The 23,979-nt window shown below is 33.5% G+C and overlaps 2 protein-coding genes across 3 annotated transcripts; both read left to right on the forward strand.

Annotated features, from left to right (window-relative positions):
* Window positions 1-1,053: 1,053 nt before the first annotated feature.
* Window positions 1,054-18,090, forward strand: LOC124841485 (calcium-dependent lipid-binding protein-like). 2 transcript variants are annotated; one of them, XM_088105694.1, is made up of 12 exons: window positions 1,054-1,187; window positions 1,512-1,645; window positions 4,800-4,901; window positions 4,991-5,041; window positions 7,286-7,406; window positions 14,985-15,106; window positions 15,205-15,303; window positions 15,631-15,711; window positions 15,801-15,886; window positions 16,230-16,455; window positions 17,126-17,290; window positions 17,470-18,090. In XM_088105694.1, exons 2-12 carry the CDS (start codon window positions 1,541-1,543, stop codon window positions 17,863-17,865), a joined length of 1,554 nt encoding a protein of 517 aa, XP_087961820.1. In that variant the 5' UTR covers window positions 1,054-1,187; window positions 1,512-1,540; the 3' UTR covers window positions 17,866-18,090. The 2 variants fall into 2 exon arrangements, with proteins under 2 accessions (XP_087961820.1, XP_087961819.1); XM_088105693.1 differs by lacking the exon at window positions 1,054-1,187 and adding an exon at window positions 1,194-1,353.
* Window positions 9,326-10,982, forward strand: LOC148203157 (uncharacterized). Its single transcript, XM_088105695.1, has 2 exons — window positions 9,326-10,347; window positions 10,659-10,982. The coding sequence occupies exons 1-2, from the start codon at window positions 9,363-9,365 to the stop codon at window positions 10,694-10,696; spliced, it is 1,023 nt and encodes a 340-aa protein (XP_087961821.1). The 5' UTR covers window positions 9,326-9,362; the 3' UTR covers window positions 10,697-10,982.
* Window positions 18,091-23,979: the final 5,889 nt, after the last annotated feature.

A 23,979-nucleotide genomic window follows, 5' to 3' on the forward strand; every position in this document is an offset into this window, starting at 1 on the left:
TTGTGAAACCTTTATTTAATTCAACAGAATTGAAGTTAAAACAAAAGTACTTTTAAATAATTTTTACTTGTAATTTTTTAAAGAACTGTTCCTTTTCATTAAAGAAAAACAGTTGAAAAATGACAATGATTACAAAATATCTTTGAATAAGGTACAATTAAAACTATTGAATACTCTTTAAACTTAAAAAGAAGTACTTCTGAGTTTGTGTGTTATCTAATTTTGGACAACAATGTGAAGTTATAAAAGGGACTGATGAATTTATGAGTTATAATAAAAACAGAAAAAGGAGCATCTGAAACTGTTGTAAGAAATGTAAATAACTGGTTCATAATGAATGGTAAAGGCAAATTTAGGTCCTCAAAACCCTATTCAGAAAACAACTTGGTCTGAAAAGTCAAGGTAACACATGATTTTCCCCCAAAAACTGGTAAGGCTGGCGGATATGATAGGACAAAGACATTGTGAGAGGAGCAAGAAAGAGACAAATTCCAAGTGTCATCAAATCACTGGAAATACCACCTTTCATTTTTCACTCTCAGATTTTTCTTTTCATAACCAAATGGTCAACACCCACAAATCTAATTTAAAAAATTAACTTATAAAGCACAAATTATTTTGTCAAGTTTAAACTTTTATATGTATATAAAAAGATAAAATTTATTAAAAATTATGAAGAGAAAATGACTTTTGCTCTTCCACCTTGTTTGTTAACTTCATAAGAACAAAAAAAATACTAGTATCACTCTCTTTTCATTTAGTTAGTCTGTCTTGAATTAAAGGAAGGATTCACCACAAATTGTAATGTTTAGGAAATGTAATAAAAGATAAGATTTTTATTATGATTATACCAACATGTGTCTAATTTGTGGATAGTGTAAAACAATTTTTGTTTTAGCATCAGGCTTGTAATAAATCTGTGACATTTAACTTTTTGAGTTAATAAACTTACTCTAATTTTTATTAAAAATTTGAATGAATGAAAATAATTTTAAGAGGTCAAAGAGATAAATAATTTTACAGTGATGGGAAATTATGAATAGATAAATAAATTTAAGAATGCCAACAATGTTGAAGATGTGGAGACCCTACAAGTCAGCTACAATGCTTTTAATGCTTTTTTTATAATCTTGTGGAGGGAGAGAAGATGAACCCACAACACTGAAAGTAACGTTAGAAACGAGAAGGTTTGCATAATTTACAGTTTTGAAAACTCACTCACACGACACTGGAAGGAATCCCTGTCCATACATCCCACCATTACCACAAAAATTAACACTTTGGGATTTTCTTTTGCTTCCAACTTTTGGTCTCTCTGCAAAATCTCATTCCAATTGGCGTTCATCTTCTAAAGTGAGACCCTTTGGGCTGTTTTACTCGAATTTCACTGAAAGTTTGGTTTTTGGCTTGACTTGGGTTTTGTTTTGCGGTTTCGAGGGTTGAGTTTGTGTCTTTTTCTCATGTGGGTGTCTCTGGTTTGACTTTTGGGTTTGTGTTTTTGGTGTTGGAAGGGGAAAGGTGGTGTTTGGCATCTCGGAAGATGGGTTTGTTTTCTGGAATTTTCATGGGGTTGGTGTTCGGCATCGCATTGATGGCTGGATGGGCACGCATGATGAGGTACCGAAGCGCCAAAAGAATTGCAAAGGTATGGGTGATGATGGTTTTTGTTTTCAGTTCAATCATACTTTGACTTTTGCTTTGTTGATTCGTGTTTTGAGAGATGGTGAGGATTTTATAAACTAGGCTGTGTTGGGAAAAATGTTGATGAATAGAGAACATCACGGTGGGGGAATTTTTCAGTTTTGCAATCAATAGGGAAAAATGTTGTGAATAGAGCATAAAATTTGGTGATGATTGGGTTCAGGGGGGTGTGAATAATCCACTTGTGGGTTATAATAGAGATTATCATATGGGTGTGGTGCAAGTAATCAATGTGAAAATGGATCATAGGGAAACGATCCTAGTTTGATTGATGAATACTAAAAGTTAGAGGATGAAACATCATGGCTCAAAAGGAGATGCTTCAACAATTTACAGAGTTTTCTGTTCAGTAAAATGCAGAAGCAAAACCTAATGAGTAGTAGTACTGGTTAGTTTTCTTTTGGTTAGTAAAATACAATCTTCCATTGCCTTCAACAACTGATGTGGGAATTAGGACGTCAAAATAATAACATGTGTTACGCTAATTATGTTTATAACCGGTTGACCCTAATTAAATTTTTACACTATAATTAGCTTTATGAGTTATGATTGAAATACTCAAATGCCCCTTTATATGAAAATGTTGCAATTAAACTCTATTACAACATTAAAGAAAACAAACGAGATTTGTGGAACTTTAAACTTGTGATGCTATTATTTTTTCTACCTCTTTCATGAACAACAGTTTTGTTTTCTCATGTGGACTTGAGAAGTGAACAAGTCATAACGATGTTGCACTTACCGAATAGACCTTACATTAGTTAGTGCCTCCTTTGGCTACTGTCTCACCTTTATAATAGATAGGTTAGTGAAGTACAACCTCTTATTCATGCTCAACTCAAATCTATCTTTGCTTGTTCATAAGACAAAACAATTTGGACTTTGTATTGTTCTGGAAGATTTTCTTGTAGATCCTATTTTCGATTTCTAAACTCTATTTCTAGGAAACTAAGTTCCCAATATTGGCAAGTCCATTTTGAAGTCCAAATCTCCCTCAAAAGGTTAGGTCTAGTGGTACTTAACAAGATTAATACAGACAACATGTTGCATATTCAGAGGCCTCAGGTGGCCCTTTCTCCTGATAATTGTAAATTAGCCACTTTCCATTGAAATAATCTTGAAGTATTCCTAGATAAGCATTATGTGAATGTGTTTCACAGCTTTGGTTTGGAACCCTTTTTGGTGGTTTAGAATAAAGGTTATGGTAAAAATGAAGGAAGCTCAAAACTGTATTGCTGTTTATTTATAGCCACTTTCCCTTGAAACAATCTTTATGGATTTTGCAGCCGTGTGCTGTTTATACAACATGCTTACACTTTAAGAGTGTTTCTTTGCCCTTGAACTTGTTGTGAAATAGGATTATGTCTGTGGCCTTTTTTTGGTGTTTCTCATGGTTGTTTCCATTGATAGCTTGCATTGACTTATAAGAACTGCAGCTTTACTGCATTCTTGAATCTTCAGATGTGTTGTTGTCTGCAGTATATCTCTGTCCCTATTTGTATTCTTCTGTGCTCTCTAATAAAGTAATTTTTTATATTAAAAAAGTTAAGTTGTGGAAATTTAAACACGGTAATGAGATCTCAAGAATGAGATTGCTCGAAATTTCAGGGTAATTGCTTGACTATTCTGTCACTTTAGATTGATTAAAAATTACGATGAAATTTCATTATAAAAATGGCAAATGATATAGTAGGGAAGGGATGCAGATTTCAATGTGTGTTAGTATTTTTGTGAGTAAATGGAATGAAATGGTGGAAAGAAATGAGATGTGTGGAAATAAGTTCCCTTTTTTGATATTTATAAAGGAGTTGATATAGAATGCATGAAAAGTGTAAGTCATCTAATGACAAATTGCCATATGTGTGGTTCTGATTCTAAACCTCAGCCTTATTTTTTTTTAAAACTAAATCTCAAAAGAAAATTTATCAATCAATAAAGTAAACCAAAGGACCAAAAATTACTTGAAATGTTCCGGTTTGAACAGAGCACATCAGTTTTGAAATGTATGTAGGAATGAGAAATAAAGAGAGAGGAGAAACCTGAAATTGAGTTCTAAGCTGTTCATATGTTCTGTTTAAACAGATATCTTGTTTAAACATTTCTTTTCTAGTCTTACCTTACATTTAGATAGGGAATTTCAAAATTTCTAAGACATTCAAATACATTAAATTTGAATTGTTTTCATTTAAAATTGTACCGGATTTCAAATATTTTGCTTATATAAGGCAATTCAAATTTGTTGAAAATTTTTCTCATTTGCATAAAGTATTTCAATTACCACCAAATGCAAAATGAAAAAAAAATTAAATATCAAACAATTGTTAATAATTCAAATATATCAATATTGATCATAGTTTTTAGTTGATACCGGTTGATGTTATTTTTTGGTCATAGTTTGTCAAGATTTTTTCAACTAATATTGATGAAGCTGTTTCTTGATTTGACGTCTTATTGACTTTTTGATCAATATTGGCTGAAAAATTTCCCCGAGTGACATGAGTCAAAAATTCCTAGTTAATGTTGACCGCAAGTTTTCCTATTAAGCATTAGAAAAGAAATCCTGCCATACTATTGACAAAGAATAACATCGTTGTCAATGATAAGAAAGTAATTATGGCAAACATCAACAAAAAATAGCCACGATAAATGTCATATGCTAGAAAATAGCCTCCTTGAAATTGGCTGATAAAACCCTGGCTGATATCGAGCGAGAAAATAACCGTGGTCTACAACAACAACAGTAATCCTAAAAATTTAAATAAGCATCAATAGAAAAACTTTAGTTTACATCAATTAAAAAAAGTCATCCCAATAATGTCTTGATCTTAGTCAAGTTGACGATGTTCTAACCAAGAGTAGGGTAGAGAAGACACATGAATTTGAAAATACGAAGAATTTCAAATTTTTACTTTCTAGGTTGAATTTGATATTCTTTAATTTTAAGAAATCTAATTATTCATGGAATTTTAAAATTACAGTTTCTTTTAAAATTTCTTATCCAAAAAATATATATAGCATTCCAAATTCTCTATAAAATTGATTTACCATCTTAAAATTCCATATCTAAACACACTGTTCATTATTTATTTGCTTTGCAGGCAGCTGACATTAAACTCCTTTCATCCCTTAGCAGAGATGATTTGAAGAAAATTTGTGGTGAAAGTTTGCCTGAATGGATATCATTTCCTGTATATGAACAGGTGGGTTTGAAAGAACTTCATATAGTGTACCTATTATTCTAATATGATTGTGTAGTGTGCTTGACATTTCCTTGCTTGGGCTCTTACAGGTGAAATGGCTAAACAAGAAACTGACCAAACTTTGGCCATTTGTGGCAGAAGTGAGTATGCTTGCACACTGTAATGTATTTGTATGATGATTTACAACAATTTGGGCAGTTTACAAGATTTTCTTTATATGTTTGAACTTAAAAGCTCCCAAAATGTCTAGTTGGGATTGCTATTTTATAAAAATATTTTGTTTATACTGTTTGTGGTCAAAATTAGATTGTTTATTGTTCAGAAGTCATCTTAATTGTGGTTACCCGTCGTCCACTTTAGTAACAGTCTCTTTAGTCTGTTTTGTTTGCAGTCTCTAGGGTGATGTTTAGTCTGACATTTAAAGCTTATAAAGTCTTGGCAGTCCTTTCATTATAAGGGTTGAGTTAGATATTAAATCTAAATTCTGTAATGTTATTGGAGTTTATCCTAGATCTATTGTTGAACCACTCACATTACTATATCCTGCAAGCCAGTGAAGTCAGTGTTGGAAAATTTCTGTAATTGTGACCTCACCAGCTATCATGCCTTAGTTGGGACAACTTTAGGACTGCCTTAGTTATAGGCTCAAGAGTGGTGTTTAATTTCATTACACTAGAGTTATGGTTTAAATAGAGCTTATATAGCTTGGTCAAATCCTTACCTTACAAATTGACTTTATGGGGTTAAGCTTGAATAATTTCTGAATTCTAGTATTGGACTATGTTGCTTTTAATACTCCAGTTCGAAAGAAATTTTTTCCTTAAGTATTAGTTTTCACGTGTTCATGAATCTTTTTTTACCAATAGAAATGCAAGAAAAGTTGTGTACCAATAATAAGTTCAACCATTGAATCATTTGATATTATCTTTCTAATTACGTATACAGGATTAATTTTCACATAAATTGGACATTGTTAATTTGTTATCTGGTAATAACATTTATTTATCTTTTTCATAGCATATTATTCGTCAGAATAAATTAGTGTGATGAAGCTAGTAGTTATGTTTATCTAGTCTGTAAGAACTTTCAACTTAATGGTTGGATTGGTTTATTTCATATTTTATCTGAAGGTATTAAGTAGTATAGATGTACACAGGTTTGAAATCTAGTGTGTTGGTTATATTTTGCTTTTAGTAAATATTATTTTTTAAACATAGTGTCTAATGAAGTTTTAGGGTTTCATGTTATACTTATATTTATTTAGACAATTTACCAGGTTAATAATTTGTGACTTTGACATTATATTTTTTATTTATTTTATAAAATTTGGTATGCCAACTTATGAATCATGCCTTTTTATAACTTTTTGTTTCAAATTTTGGTTGGTCAATCCTATCCAATCTGCAACCCACTTGATAGGGTGAAATTTTCAACCGATCTTAAAGTTGTCCAACCCCACCCATTTTTATGACGAGTTAACTGCAAGATTAAAAGCTCTTTAAAGTAGTCAATGTGCGTTTTCTTTTAATTTTTACCTTTAAAATAAAATCCAATGTCCCATATTTATAGTTCTAATTTCTTATTAGAGATACCTTATCAATTAGAGATATGATTATGATCATATGTATATGTATGTATGTATGTATATATATATACTCAATTATCTTTGAGCTAACTTTTAGGGTTGAATAAATTAAAGATTATATTATGGTCTATCCTAGAAATTGTTTGTTGTTGAGTTTATTGAGTCACTCAGTATTTGGCCATCAAAAGATTTTTGGTCATGCCAACTTTACACTTTAGATATTCAATCCTCAGCCCAAGCCCAAGCCAAGGCTTTACTTTAAAATGTAAATTTACTTATAACAATTACATATTAATAATAAACTTGTATTTAATTGATAATATTTTGTTAGACATGATGTTATATCTAAAAAGATATTATGTACTTCAAATACATATTATAAAATATAGCTTAATTTAAGTTTGTTCTTTAACTAATCAAGATTTTTTGTCGGATAAGGACAAAGACAAACTTGTCTCCACCCATTCCTTGCTAACCCCTTTGGAGATATATGATCAAAACAGAATATATAAGTGAAAAATTGTCTGCTATTATTGACTTAATCTTTATGGTTGATTTATGTTCAAATCCAAATATTAAGATTTCCAACAAATATTCTCATTTTATGTATATTAATCTTTTTTTGAAAAGTTTTATGAAAAATTGTATTTAATTATGTGCTGTTCAATATGAACCATGCCATGCTTAGACACAACCCCCTTCTCTTCGTTTTGGTTTAAATTTCCTTGCAAGTATCTGGAGTTGTATTCCTTCGTCACTTAAATACATAATTTGATATTGATGGATTTTGTTTGCCCAGGCTGCAACTTTGGTGATCAGAGAATCTGTTGAACCACTGCTAGAAGAGTACAGACCACCTGGAATTACTTCATTGAAGTTCAGCAAACTCTCACTTGGAAATGTGGCCCCAAAAATAGAAGGTAGCAATCAATAGTAATTCCTCTGCACAATCTTTGTCTAGTAAATTTACCAATTTTTTGTTCATGACAATTTGGTTAGAAGATTATAGCTATTTTTCCCGGGTATCTCTTTGCCCTTTGGGTTTAGGATTTATATTTTTTTTGGGATTGGATTCTGTCCACTGATAATATTCTTCTATCAACAAATAATAATTTAATAGAGAAAAAAAAATCTTGTTTGGATTCCATGAGATAAAAGAAAAATGCGTTCATATATTGCAATCCATAATTTGAAAGCAAAAATCTTGTTAGACCAGTGTTGGAGCCATGACCAAAACTTTGGAGCTAATGATGTTTTTTAAGAAAACAGATTTTTTTAACTTGTAAATACACTGATACTCTGCATATGGTGTCTTGCTTCCTACCGAGGTATTGATGGGTGAGAAATCAATATGATGGAAGTCAATTTGGAAGCTATTTAGAGGGAGGAAACCGGGATGTTTTTAACTAGTTACATAATATCTATAACATATTTATATATATATATATATATACACTGTTCCATTTTATCATTCTAAATTTGGGGAAATAAGTAATTTATTCAATTACCAGTTGGATCAATAATTTAACTGTTTTGGGCGATAGTTGACAAAATTGTTTTTGAATGAAATTTATTTTACAAAATTCATTTGAAGTGATGTGATCTCTGTTTTTGGATGTAGTTTTTATTGCAAAGGGTACTGGCAAAAGTTGTAATTTTTTTTAATCCAACATAAAAACTACCTAAAGTTGATTTAATTTATGATCAAATTTGGACCCAGAATTAATTCCTCAACATGAAGCCAAGGTTGACCTTGGGCACATTTGGTAGTGACAGCCTAGGGCCCACAAGATTAAAATAATGCTTATACTTGTGCAGTAAATGTTAACTATATCATTTTGTTATTTTCATGAACGAATGAAATTGTTGCTTTTTTTATTCAAACTATAATGTAGAACGTGCTTTAAATAGGGGATTATTAGCATAAAAATATCTTAATATCTCCATGGTAGTTAGCAAAAACATATCCTAGAATCTTCACATTCATTCCATAAGATTTTTCTCCTTTTATAAGAGAAAGTGATTGTTACAAATAGAGTAGTTAAGAATTTAATTAGTATGATTTTGTTAATAATATTTTCCTTTTTTCCCTTATTATTGAAGTGAAAGTATCACATTGATTATTTGTTTTTTAATTGAGAAATTTGAAGGGAAAAATAGAAGTCTTGAACATTATTCGAAATGTTTGTTGTATACATTTTGGGTTGTGTATTCATCTTTAGTAAGAGGGCTATGAAGAGGAGAGAGTAAATGTGAGATGTATTAGGAGACACAACGAGAGAGATAAATAGAAAGAAAAAGAAAATGGAGAAAATTTAGGAAATAAAGTTGTGTTAGATGTTAAGATGTGTGTTTCTGTTATTTGGACTTAGTCTATTCTGTATTAAGGGCATTGGCCCATATCTTACAATATAAATAAATTACCCTATGTGTATGCAAAACACACAAGGGATATTTTCTCCCAATCTTCTCTATTTCTCATATGGTATCTAGAGCACAGGAATAGTTCCAGTCAACTCCACGGTCTCCAGCACCCATCATTGCCGCTGTCGCTGTCGTCGCCGCTGCCGCCATCGCCGCTGCCGCCATCGCCGCTGCCGCCGCCGTCGCCGGAGTTCCAGAATCGACCGGCGACCACACCATCGGAATCGTTTCGACCGGGCGACCACCGTCATACGAAGATCGCGGCGAACGAACCTCCCACGCGCCGCCGCAAGAGTCGCCGCTGCCGCCGCTACCGTCGCGCGTGCCGGCGCGTCGCCGGAGCTTTCCGCCGCCGATCAGCACCGCCGTGATCGCCTCCTCGCCCTCTTTCTGGATCTGTGGTCGTTGCGTCAATCGGAGCACTTTTGAATTTTTAGGGTTTCTCCCTTTCTATGGCGCCTTCCTCGTCTACAAACACCTCTATTGGTGGCTCATCTTCTGATCCTTCAATATATACCAATTATGTGAATGTACACTTGTCCATTGACAAGTTAGATGGCACAAATTATGCAACATGGGCGTCCGACATCAAACTTTGGTTGAAGAGTCAAGGGTACTTAGATCATCTTACTCAAAATGTGACTACTGCTCCCATAGATGACACTTCCCGCTGGATGAAAATTGATGCTCAGTTATGCATTGTTATAAAGTCCACCATTCACTCCTCCCTGAAACAAATGTTTCGATCCTATGAAACATGTTCAGAAGTATGGGCACAAGCGAAGTTGTTATACACAAATGACACTCAGCGTCTTTATGGTGTTTGTCAGGACCTATTAACTGTTATTGGTCCGCGCAATCCTGGTCCTATGGCAGAATATTTGGGTAAAATTCATGCCCTTCTTCATGACTTTAATGATATATTACCTCCTGCTTCCACTCCTGCTGAAGAATTGGAACAACGGTCAAAGTTCTTCATGTTGTTGGCACTATACGGACTCTCTGATGATGTTTCTCATGTCCGTGATCAGATTTTGGGTTCTCCTGTCATACCCAACTTTACTTCTACTTGTTCTGCTCTTTTGCGTATATCGAGCAAACCCGTCATTGAGACATCCCCTCATACTGATGATACCTCTGTTATGGCTGCTCAACGTGATGATCGAAGTCGGTCTCGCAAGCCAAGTAAAGGACGTCCAAAATGTGACCATTGTGGCAAGTTAGGCCACAAAATTGATAGATGTTATGCTCTCCATGGACGTCCTCCTCGACCTGTAGCAATGGCAAATTCTGATCCACCTCCTCGATCACCGTCTGCAGACCATCCTACTTCATCTAATATCGTAGACAAACCTGCAATCTTTAACGAATTTCTCAAATGGTATGAGGATCATCAACACTCTGGTTCCACTACATCTGCATCTGTTGCACGTACAGGTACACCTTTTGTTGGTCTAATTCACTCCCTCGGACCTTGGGTCCTTGACTCAGGCGCCACCGATCATATCACTGGTAACAAGTCCTTGTTTTCTTCCTTGTCATGTCCGAATAATTTACCCTCAGTAACAATGGCTGATGGGTCTAGAGTCTCATCTCATGGTATTGGTACTGTTAATATTTTTCCATCCATATCCATTGATCATGTACTTTATGTCCCTAGGTCTCCCTTCAACTTATTGTCCATTAGTCGTTTAACTCGTACTCTTAATTGTGTTATTTCATTTACTAAAGATTCTGTTTGGTTGCAGGACCGGAGTTCGAAACACATGATTGGCACAGGATGTGAGTCTCATGGCCTTTATCATCTCCGCCCTTCTTCACATGTTGGCGTTGTCATGGAGTCACCATCCCTTCTTCATGCTCAGTTCGGTCATCCCAGTCTTGCCAAACTACAACAACTTGTCCCGAGGTTGTCCACATTATCAAGTTTGTCGTATGAGTCTTGTCAGTTAGGGAAGCATACTCGTAGTTCCTTTCCTCGTAGTGTCTCACAACGGGCGTCGTCTCCTTTTTCATTGGTTCATTCTGACATTTGGGGACCTAGTCGTGTTAAGTCCATTTTAGGTTTTCAGTATTTTGTTATCTTTATTGATGACTATTCCAGATGTACTTGGTTGTTTTTAATGAAGAATCGTTCTGAGTTGTTTTCTATCTTTCAATCTTTTTTCAATGAAATAAAAACACAGTTTGGGGTTTCTATTCGAAATTTACGTAGTGATAATGGCTGTGAATACCTTTCTCAACCGTTTAAACAGTTTATGGCTTCTCATGGCATTCTTCACCAAACCTCATGTGCTTATACCCCTCAACAAAATGGGGTGGCTGAGCGCAAGAATAGACACCTTATTGAAACAACTCGTACACTTCTTATTCATGGTCAAGTACCCTCACGTTTTTGGGGTGATGCAGTTCTCACAGCATGTTATCTTATCAACCGCATGCCATCTTCCGTCCTAAATAACAAAATCCCTCATTCTATTTTATTTCCTCAAGACCCTCTACATCCATTACCTCTTCGAGTTTTTGGGTCTACATGTTTTGTTCATGATTTTAGTCCTGGTCTTGATAAGTTATCTCCTAGGTCTCACAAATGTGTCTTCTTAGGTTTTCCACGGTCACAAAAGGGCTATAAGTGTTTTTCCCCTTCCCTCAATCGTCATTTTATCTCTGCTGATGTCACTTTTGATGAGTCTTCTTTTTACTTTTCACATCTATCTTCTAGTTCTGTACCTCTCCCTGTTACTGTTGATATTCCTCTTATATGTGATCCTCCTGGTGATGCTCCACCCATTTTGTCTTCTCCTTCTTTAGACTCTCATTCACCACAGGATCATCCTTCACCTCCACCCCTTCAGGTTTATAGTCGCCGTAATCGTCTCCCTCATGACTCACTTCCGGTGCCGCCTCATGTGTCTCCTCCGGCTCCAGCAACTGAGTCTGACTTGCCTATTGCCCTCCGTAAAGGTATACGCTCTACCCGTAACCCTTTCCCCCATTATACTGTTCTTAATTACCACAGATTATCTCCATCTTTTTATACTTGTCTCTCATCCATTTCTTCTGTGTCAATTCCCGAATCTGTGAGTGATGCCTTAACTCATCCTGGTTGGCGTCAAGCTATGATGGATGAATTACGTGCTTTACAGGAAAGTGGAACTTGGGAGCTGGTCCAATTACCATCTGGAAAGTCTGTTGTTGGTTGCAGGTGGGTGTATGCTATCAAGGTTGGTCCTGATGGCACGATTGATCGTCTGAAAGCTCGACTGGTTGCCAAAGGCTACACACAGATTTTTGGTTTGGATTATGGTGATACTTTTTCTCCAGTGGCCAAGATGACCTCTGTTCGCCTCTTCATTGCCATGGCCGCTCTTCGCCAATGGCCTCTTTACCAACTTGATGTCAAAAATGCTTTCCTCAATGGTGATTTGCATGAAGAAATTTATATGGAGCAACCGCCTGGCTTTGTTGCTCAGGGGGAGTCATCTGGATTGGTATGTCGTCTTCGCAAATCCTTATATGGCCTAAAACAGTCTCTTCGGGTCTGGTTTGGTAAATTCAGTTGTGTTGTTCAACAATTTGGTATGTCTCGCAGTGAAGCGGATCATTCAGTGTTCTATCGCCACTCGAGTGCTGGATGTATCTACTTAATAGTGTATGTCGATGATATTGTTCTCACAGGAAGCGACTATCTTGGCATCTTTCAGATGAAACAACACCTTTGTCATCATTTTCAAACCAAAGATCTTGGCAAACTCCGGTACTTTTTGGGTATTGAAGTAGCACAATCCAATGATGGTATTGTCATATCTCAGAGGAAGTATGCGTTAGACATCTTGGAGGAAACAGGGTTAATGAACTGTAAATCTGTTGAGACACCTATGGACCCTAACATCAAACTCCTACCAAATCAGGGGGAGCCTTTCTCAGATCCTGAACGGTACAGAAGACTAGTTGGTAAATTAAACTATCTTACTGTTACGCGTCCTGACATTTCCTTCGCAGTTAGTGTGGTGAGTCAATTTCTAAACTCCCCATGTGAAGACCATTGGGATGCAGTTGTTCGCATACTGAAGTATATTAAAAGATCACCTGGAAAAGGTTTGCTATATGGCCCTAACAACGATACAAAAATTATTTGTTATTCAGATGCTGATTGGGCTGTTCCCCTTCTGATAGGAGGTCTACTTCTGGATATTGTGTCTCTATTGGTAGCAACCTGATATCTTGGAAAAGTAAGAAGCAAAGTGTTGTGGCAAGGTCCAGTGCAGAAGCAGAATATAGAGCTATGGCATCAGCTACTTGCGAGCTTGTGTGGCTTAAACAATTGCTTAGTGAATTGAAATTTGGAGTTGTCACTCACATGATACTTATATGTGATAATCAAGCTGCTCTCCATATTAGCTCTAACCCTGTCTTCCATGAGAGAACCAAACACATTGAAGTTGATTGTCATTTCATTCGAGAAAAAATCATATCCGGAGATATCAAGACTAAGTTTGTTAACTCAAGCAACCAGTTGGCAGACATATTCACTAAGTCCTTACGAGGACCTAGAATTGATTATCTTTGTAACAAGCTTGGAACATATGATTTATATGCTCCAGCTTGAGGGGGAGTGTTAGATGTTAAGATGTGTGTTTCTGTTATTTGGGCTTAGTCTATTCTGTATTAAGGGCATTGGCCCATATCTTACAATATAAATAAATTACCCTATGTGTATGCTAAACACACAAGGGATATTTTCTCCCAATCTTCTCTATTTCTCATAAGTTGTATAAAATCTTTATAAAAATGTTACATGTACATATTGTGTGTGTGTGTGTATGTTTCTTTTCTTTTTGGACCATAAATCGAATGATAAACAATAATACAAGTAAAATTGAACGAACAATGTCATACATCTTTTTGAGATTTGTTAGACTTATGTTATTTGCTAACTCTAATAATTTAATAAACCTTATCATTTTTTACATGTTTACTTGTTCTTGCAATATATATTTTACATTTTCAATTCATTTATCAATTGCAAAATCTAGTAGGAGTCAAATATTAATATAATTTGAAAAACGAAGTCCACATATGTATTTCTATCTTTTTAGTATATAGTTATATATAGGGGGCCTTTATCTATTATTCCACTATGGACTTATAAGGTGGAACCAAACATATGAACATATATCAAAAATCATTGGTCTGTATCTTATGCTTTTCTTTTTTTTTTTTCACTAAAGAATTACTTTTCCATAGTTTTGAATGTATTTGTTTCTCTTAGAAAATGATTTAGGCATAACTAAACCTTGCAAAATCTGTTTGAAAGATAAAGTTTACATCCATTTATATACTACAAAAGTTAACCATATCTTTAGTTGATGTGGATCTCTAACATAACTCATCTCGTCAAGGATTGAACATTGTGTGGGACCCGATATTTATGGGTGATCTTATAGTGGCCTAATAGTGAGTGACACTATAGGCCTAATGGACTTTGGTAGGATTCATTATAATACCATTTTATAAAGCAATTAAGAACTAATTCAACCTCACAAGGTTAGTTTGGAAATTGGGGTTTGTATACACTTATATACTATGATTTGGCTATATCTTAAATCAAATAGGGGATTTCCAACATTTTTATCTTTTCAAGATGATTAGAATCTTAAAAGAATCTAAAATCTTGTAAAAGTTCTGAAACTATGATTGAAATCTTATTTAAATCAGCTGTTTTTAAAAAGCGAGATTTTATGATTTTAAATCAACATAAATTATTTTTTTTAATCTGAAAAATATCTAGACTATTTTATATCAGAATTACTCTTTTTATTTATCTTTAACAAATTCAGTCTGAAGGCAACTAGATGACATGGATAATAAAAGAAATCTTAAGTTTAATGTGGTTATGGAATCTTTCTTTTCATACTCGACATAAGTGATGAAAATGTTATTCTACTTCGGACTTAGGTGCTTAGCATTCAATAAAACCGATTAAAATTATTTGTGTTTCTTTCCCTTTATCAAGTTTTCCTCTCATTTCATAAATTAATAATCTTTATATGCATAATTCTTCATCCATACAGGGATTCGTGTTCAGAGTCTTACCAAAGGTCAAATCATAATGGATATTGATTTCCGTTGGGGTGGTGATCCTAGTATTATTTTGGCTGTTGAGGCTGCACTTGTTGCATCAATCCCTATTCAGGTAAGACTTAGCTTGTCAGTGTACTTTTCCCTTGATTTTCATCACTTTCCTTGTACAATTTGTCAACATTAGAGTTTTATTATTGCGTTTGGTTTCAGTTGAAGGATCTACAGGTTTTCACCATTATCCGTGTTATATTCCAACTTTCTGAAGAGATCCCTTGCATTTCTGCTGTTGTTGTAGCTCTACTTGCTGAGGTAAAGGAAAAAGATAAAATGACAAGGTTGATTAAGAAAAAAAACAAAAAAGGTGGATGAAGTGTCCCTTCATATTAAACGTGTTAAATGTATTTAGATATCAATTTAAGTGAATTGCCAGAGTGATTAATTGGGGACATTATTAGGATAATACACTTTTCAAAGATTGTGAATGGGGGAAACTACTGTTAATAACCAAAAACTGTTCTATTTTTGGCCTAAATGTGTATTTTAGTTTATTCTTTAAAACTTGTATCAGCCTTGCCACATGATACCCACTAAACTTATTTTTACTCTCTGAATTCTGACTTTTCCATTTAAATATAGCCAAAGCCAAGGATTGACTATACTCTGAAAGCTGTTGGTGGAAGTTTAACAGCTATTCCTGGAATCTCAGATATGATTGATGTGAGTCATTTATTGTCTACTGCATCTTTCCCTTGGGAGCATCTTTGAAGTAGCATGCATAACTCTAACATTTACCCACCATTTTATAGGATACTGTGAATTCAATTGTTACTGACATGCTTCAATGGCCCCATAGGATTGTGGTTCCACTTGGTGGTATTCCTTGTGATCTAAGGTAAATGTGAATCATCAAGTTTATCCTTTTGGATTTATTCTTTGTGACTGCAGATAAAAAAAAAACAATAGGTATGTTGCTATATCCTTTTAACAAAGTTTTACATTTGATTTTGAAATTTGTGTGAGCAACAAAACAACAATATAGCCTTAAGAAAATCAATCTGCCACTATGAGATTCTCTCATGTAAGTAAGCAGGTGTTTCTCCCACTTCTTTCCAGCAAATAACCTCTTCTAAACCCTACCTTTGAAGAAATAAACTGGGAATGTCAATTTCAATGTTAGTGCTCAAATATGTTTACAATCACACAGCATAAAAAGCACTTTTTTTGTTTTCTTGCAGTGAGCTGGAGCTTAAACCCCAAGGAAAACTTTCAGTGACTGTAGTGAAAGCGACTGCTTTGAAGAATATGGAAATGATTGGAAAGTCAGATCCGTATGTAGTTGTGCATATTCGACCATTGTTCAAGTATAAAACCAAAGTTGTTGATAACAACTTGAATCCTACTTGGAATGAGAGATTTGAGTTGATTGCAGAAGACAAGGAGACCCAATCACTCATTCTAGAGGTTTTACCATACCAATACTTTATCTCCTTTTTATTCTGAAGTCTCTGCCTCATTTCTTAGGGACATTTTGTGACATTTTTGTTTTCATAAATATATGCCCTTAAATTAAGCCAATTACTTACTGAAGAATTGGAAAGAAATATTTTCATATATGCTCAATATGTTTGAAAATAAAAATCTGGTTATTTACCTGCTCTTGTTTCTGACACGGGGATTAGAAACATACTGCATACTTCTTTCTAAGTATGATTACTTTTGCTTAACAGCTCAATTTGTTTGAACCTTGTTATTGTGATCCTGTACCATACATGTTGTAAACTAGAATTTCTTTAATACATAAAATTCTGTTGGTATATCTTGTTGCCTCAAGTCAACAAATTTTGGATCTTCCACCAGTGGCAGTTCTATATATCAGTGATATATATTATAATCTATGTTTGATTACTGACTTCTCAAAAATTTGTGATTGTTTCTGTAATATTGACAGAGGTTGTGTCTTTGTTTAGCCTGGTTGAAGCCCAAGATTTTATCCATATTTACAGGGTTATTGCAGTTATTATTTTGATTTGAAATCTAATGTTTTTCTCCCTATAACTCAACTTAAACTGCTTCTATAATTTGATTTGTTTAAGGCAATTAACACAAATGATGTCCATGACTCCTCAAACAGGTTTTTGATAAAGACATTGGGCAAGATAAGCGATTGGGAATAGTTCAGGTACGCCTTAATGATCTAGACTCACAAACTGAAAAGGAGATGGAATTGAGGCTGCTGTCATCACTTGATACACTGAAGGTGAAAGATAAGAAGGATCGAGGAACCTTGACAATAAAGGTACTTCTAATAATCTGACGTACTTGGCAGTGACAATATTATGGAGCTCTGCATGGTGTATATAAAGTTTTTTCTCTTCCCTTCATATGTTCTGATCTTACCATCATTTGGATAATTTATGCCCTCCTATATGTTGGTCACTTGTGGCAATCCTGGTTGAAATCATGTTTCAATTTCAGGTCTTATACTATCAGTTTAACAAGGAAGAACAACTGGCTGCACTAGAAGAAGAGAAAAAGATACTAGAAGAAAGGAAGAAAATGAAAGAAGCAGGAATGATAGGAAGCACAATGGATGCACTAGGATCTGGTGTTGGACTGGTTGGTACTGGTGTTGTGGCCGGTGCCGGTCTTATGGGAAGTGGCGTTGTGGCCGGTGCCGGGCTAGTTGGCAGTGGCATCGGTGCTGGAGCAGGGCTAGTTGGCAGTGGTTTTGGAGCCGTTAGCAGTGGATTGAGCAAGGCAGGGAAGTTCATGGGAAGGACAATCACAGGCCATAGTGGCTCTAAAAAGAGTGGCTCTTCAACTCCAGTCAATAATGCACAGGAGAATGGTGGTGGTGCAAAGCCTCTTTGATTCTTTTCTTTGTGTATTGTAAGACTAATGGATGAATCTTTGCAGCTTCAGGCTTTGATAATAGATAGATTACATGTGTATTTGTTGCTTTATTTTCTTACCATAATGTTTTCTCCATGGCTGTTATAATGTTTCCTCCATGGTTGTATCATCTTTGTCTGTGATTATGTTTACCTGAATTTGTATTTAAACTCAACAAATTTTAAGCATTCCTTATTCAGTTCACCTACTTGATGTAACAAATTGTTTGACATGGACTTGTAATGTACTTTAAAATGTAAAAGAAAATCATATTTATTGGTAATATGCTTATAAAAACTTACTAGATTAGATTTCATGTGATTTTAAATATCAAGGATGATCTAATTCATGAACAAAATAAGGATCATATTCAGGTCAAATGTGCGACATCAAGCAACAACAACCATGGAGTTTTATAGTGTTTTTGGTTGTTTCAAATCAAATTAGACATAAATTTGTATAATTCTAGTCTGTCGTAATTGAATATTCCATAATTGAGAGTTTTTGTTGGGAAATGAGAGATTGACAAATTGAGGAAAAAAAAAACAGATTAATGATAAACAGTGGAGAATATATAACATTAAAATTCTAAAACTATGTTGAACCAGGTAAATTTTATTGACATTAGTTGGGTGTGAACAATTCCTATTATTAGTGGTTATAAAGTAATCCATAACTGAGAATAATACAACATGACAATACAATTATTTCTTTACCATTTTTAGTTATAAATTATTTGTCCTTTCCCTTCTCCATAATTGAGGTGGGACTAATGGAAGGCTAATTGGTTATCAAATATAGAAAAGAGGAAGGGATGATTTATTGGTACACATGTATATAAACTATGAATGAAAGAGGTGGTGAATGATGGGTTTATACACACATATAAACTGTCCATGAAAATGAAAGGTCATAGGAGTGTGCTACAAATTAAGAAAAAAGTCTTTATAAATTTTTTGCAAAAATAAGAAAATGTTTTTTTTTTGTGATTCTTTTTTAAATTTTTGCATGTTTATAAATTTTTTGCACGGAGTCTCAAAGTGACATGTCTAATAACAGTGTCTCTAATTTGGGCTGTAAACATGCAAAAGAAACTGGATGTGCTTTTTGGTGAAAGATGCATACCAAAACATCCAATCCGAAAGGTATTTATGTAAGATTCTAAAAATTATATATTTTGAATTGTACAAACTAGAAAATATTTTTATTTTTGAAAATATCCTTTTGAAGTATAAACTTTAGAATTTTTTTTTTCAAAAGTATAGTATAGATTTTACAGTAAAAAAAGTATTTTCAGATAGAAACATATTTTCAAATTATAGAAATGTATTTATAAATATATTCCGGATTCACATCTTAGAATATCTTTCTAGATTTAGAAATGTTTTTCAGAATATATATATATATATATTCTGAAATATAATTTTTTAAAATATGATGTAATCTTAAAAAAATACTTTTTAAATTATACTGTCAAATATATTTTTTAAATAGATTTTGTATAGTACAATTCAAAACATGTTTTCGAATCCAAAAATATTTTTCGAATTTCACTAATCGAAATGCATTTAAAAATAGGGTGCATGTTTTTAATACAATTTTAATGAAATTTATAAGTATATAGAAATGCGAAAAAAAAAGTACAGGAAAAAATAGTTGGTAATGAATTGTAATATATGAATTGGACCAGAAGATAAAAAGAAGTTAGTGATTGAAGTAATGACGTATGAAGCTTCTTCCTTCACCACATCTGATTGATGGGATATTCAGAAAGTGAGATGGTTAGATTAATTGTCTAAAATCATATTCTAAAATTAAAAAAAATATATATTTTTAAATTTAGAAATATATCATAGTTTTTGAAAATATGTAATTTAAAATATTTTTTAGATTAAAAAATATATATAATTTTTTTAATTTTACAACCTAAAAAATGTAATTTTGAATCCAAAAATAAAATAAATTATATAATTGAGAAATATATTTCACAATGTAAGATCCATAACCCCCGAAATAGATAGTATCTACTATAGTATATAATGTAAATACATTATGCATTGTTTTGAGTTTATATTACAAAATCCAAAATATGTTTGAGTAATCTGAAATATAGTTTTGAACATGATTCAAAATGTTTTTGTATCATCCATAAACAAAAACAAAAAAGAAAAAGAAAAGTTAGATGGAAAAGTTATGGCAGTAGTGAAAGAAAGAGCATGAATGTTGATACCAATATGTTTTTTTATAGTGATACTTTAACAATATTTTTTTGACAACGTTATAATATTATTTACATGTGATTGGTCCAAAATTATTCCACAATTAATAATAACAATCATAAACATCAATATGGACCAATCACAAAATAACACGTAGATGATATTAAAATATTGTCAAAGTATCAATAGTATTTTTTAATAGAAAGAAAGAAAAGAATAAATGGGACCCAGTTTGATAAAAATTATGAGGAGAAATTAAAGGACTTGTCTCACGGGATTACTATGATGCAGATGATAGTATGGTGAGTTTTGTCATTTAGTTTGGGTGCCATGACTCACAGGTAAGAAGCAGTTTAAGGCTTACACAGACACCATTCTTAATTCCTTTGCCTTTTCATCTCAAATAGGCTTCAGATCACACGTCACATCCTCCCATGCTCCTTTTATTTAAAAAATAAAGCCTCACTTTACCCTCTCTCTTCCACATTTATTCTATCTTTGAATTTTTGTACATGTGTTGTTCGCACCTCATCAAATACTTGTTTTTCATACCATTAAATAAATATATATTCAAAATCCCAATTAATATTAAGAAAGGTATACAATAAAATTGTTTAGATTGGGAGACAAAAATACAAGAAAACACGTAAGAAATTAATTGAAGTAGCTTTATTATACAATAAGATGAAGGTATTCTTATAATACCTCTATGAATTGTCTATGTTGAAATATTGCTATTAAGGTGTAAGAAATCTTAGTAAAAGCTTCAATGAAGAGTGTAATCATAGTAAGATATCTTACAACAGGTAACAATGCATATTCCACTGATGTATTCTAGAAATAGTTCATATATTTATTTATTCAAATCGATATATAATTTACATGATAAATCATTAGTGAAATCAACGTATCTTATTTATTTAATAAATTGACATGCTTATTATTCTATCGCAAACTGATACCATGATCTTACATGATCATCATTTCGATATGAATATCTTATAATAATTATATATCTCGAATATATAATTAGTCTAATAATCTATATATAACCAATTCTCATTGGCAACTCATGTCAATATATATATATATATATATATATATAATTGAAACATGTGAGCGAGTTTATATAGATTGGGAAACCTCTTCTCTAATTGGGAACAAGCTTTCTTATTAAGTTGTTAATCATCACTTGAGTAACTTCTTAATCCATCACTTAACTTGCTACTTAAGTGTTCATCATTTTAGCAACATTCTTATGTTTGAATAATATTTACTTATTATCGGAATTGTTCCAATAAACGTCATAACTTTTGTCTTATCTTCACTGGTGGGATGATAATGGGACAAGACAGTGTTGGTTTGACTATCCCATCTTCATCTTTAAAGTAAAAATTCATCCTTATATCTAATAGGTATATAATTTGTGTATCATCCTTATTCACATCGAAAAACAAATATATACTTGTATTTGCATCCATATCTGCCTTATTACTATTCCAAATATTAATTAAAGTTTTTTACTAAAAATAAAAAATCACAACAAATAAAACACGATATTATCAAGTATTTAATGTTGAAAGGATATGCACAAATTATAATAATACCTAAATTATAACTAACACAATATTTGATTGCCTAATATTTGTTAATAGAATATTTGATAAATCGTAACACCCCCACTCAAGTTGGTGCATGGATATCACAGATTCCCAACTTGATTAAACACTATGCTTGACACTCCTTTAGTGAGAACATCAGTCAACTGTAGTTCTGATCTTACAAAGAGAAAGGAAATTATTCCAGCTTCAAGCTTCTCTTTGATGAAGTGTCTATCAATCTTCATATGCTTTGTTCTACATATTGCACAGGATTGTGAGCAATTGTTATAGCCGACGTATTGTCACAGTACAAATTCATAGTTTCATTTGGTTTAAAGCTTAAATCTAATAACATATTTTTAATTCACAAAAGTTCTCATACACCTAGTGTCATGCCTCTGAATTTTGCTTCAGCACTAGATATTGATCCTATAGGCTGTTTTTTACTTCTCCAAGTTACAAGATTCCCTCCTACAAAAGTAAAGTATCCAGAGGAAGATCTTCTATCATCTTTTGAACTTGCCCAATCTGCATCAGTGTACCCTTCTACCTTTAAGTTTGCATGATTTGAAAACAATTTTTTTTCCAAGAGTGTACTTCAAATATCTCAAAATCCTCTCAACAACATCCATATGATGCTTTCATGGGTTGTGCATAAATTGACTAACAACATTCACTGCATAGGTGATATCTGGACATGTATGGGACAAATAAATTAATTTTTCTACCAGCCTTTGGTATCTCCCTCTATCTATGCTTCCTGAATTTGAGCATTGAAAGAGTTTATGATTTCGTTCAATTGGTGTATCAATTAATTTACTCCCAAGCAAGCAACCCAGTTTTCGATAGTAAATCAATAGTATATTTTCTTTGGCATAGGAAAATACCTTGTTTTGATCTTGCTATTTCAATACTCAAAAAATATTTGAGGTTTCCAAGTTGTTTCATCTCAAATTCAAATGCAAGATATTGTTGTAAGGTTTAATAGTCAATTTAGTCCCCAGTTTCGTTGACAAATATCAATTTAGTCCCTCGTTATAAAAGTGTTTGGAATGGGTCCTCACTTTTAAAATTTTGCGTTAAATTAGTCCCTTCCATTAAATATAACCAAACAGAGTTAATGGGATGATCATTTGGCAGTAGTTAGAGGTAACATGTCATTATTTAGTTTTGTGCATGCTGACGTGTTATTTAATTACAGGTTGAAGTGGATATTAAGTAATCTGGTGTTTGAAATTAGGGAAAAATTGAGTTAGGAAACCACCAACCTCAAACTCAAACGCTGATCGAAACAAAGATGTGAGCTCATGAAACCTAAACTCAAATCAACAGAAGAGCCAAAACTAAAACTGAAGACCCACCTTCTCAAATCGCAAAACAGAAAAGAGAATTAGAAGTTTTAATTCAAGCCTTGAATCATTGTAGAAGAAATAGAATCTCAACCCATGGCCACTCCATCTTCAACCCCAACAAGAACAAGAATTGCAAGATCAAGATTATAAGACTAGAAACCACATAAATCAATTTGGAACAAAGCCCTACCTCCCAAATGAATAAAATCAGATATCAGAACAAAAACCTCCAAAATTGAAGAGAAAAATAAAACCCCAATTTCAAAACCCAAATTCCAAGAACAATTTGCAATCACAGAAACCCTAAAATGCAGAATCTAGAACGAAAACCCCCAAAATCTGAGAACAAATCAAAACCCTAATTGTAATTTCAGAAGAGGAGGAGGAGGATTGCGTCGCGAATCAAAGCCTGCAGAACAGGGAACCAAAATCATCCACCCCAAAACGCTAGCCTCACGTGACAATAGAGAACCCAAAAATCCCCAAACGAAACCCTCACTACAACACGTAGATGCCCTCTCCGCGAAACGTAGAAGATTTCGACATGCTTTCACCGCGCCTCCGCCTCGCAATAGCCGCGCCTTCCCCGTGCCTTTGCTCTGTCATCGTCGTCGTGAGGTCGTTGCCTCTGCTCTATTGTAAATACCCATTTGTAGCCCACAATTTTCTTCCATCTAGGTAAGGACAAAAGATCCCAAGTGTTGTTTTTTTCTAAAGTTGTCATCTCCTCAACCATTGCTTTGGTTCATCTAGGATCTACCAAAGCTTCCTGTATATTACTAGAAATAGAAATTGAAGATAATTGAAATACAAATGATGCATATGACTAGGATAACCTATGAGATGACATATATTTACTAATGAGATAATTAACTTTGGCTTTGAGGTCTGGTTCATATTTAGCTAGAGTTGACCATGGTT

The sequence above is a fragment of the Vigna umbellata genome, chromosome 2 (assembly GCF_029865625.1).
Source record: "Vigna umbellata cultivar VRB3 chromosome 2, Vumbellata_1.0, whole genome shotgun sequence".
Taxonomy (NCBI): Eukaryota; Viridiplantae; Streptophyta; class Magnoliopsida; order Fabales; family Fabaceae; genus Vigna; species Vigna umbellata.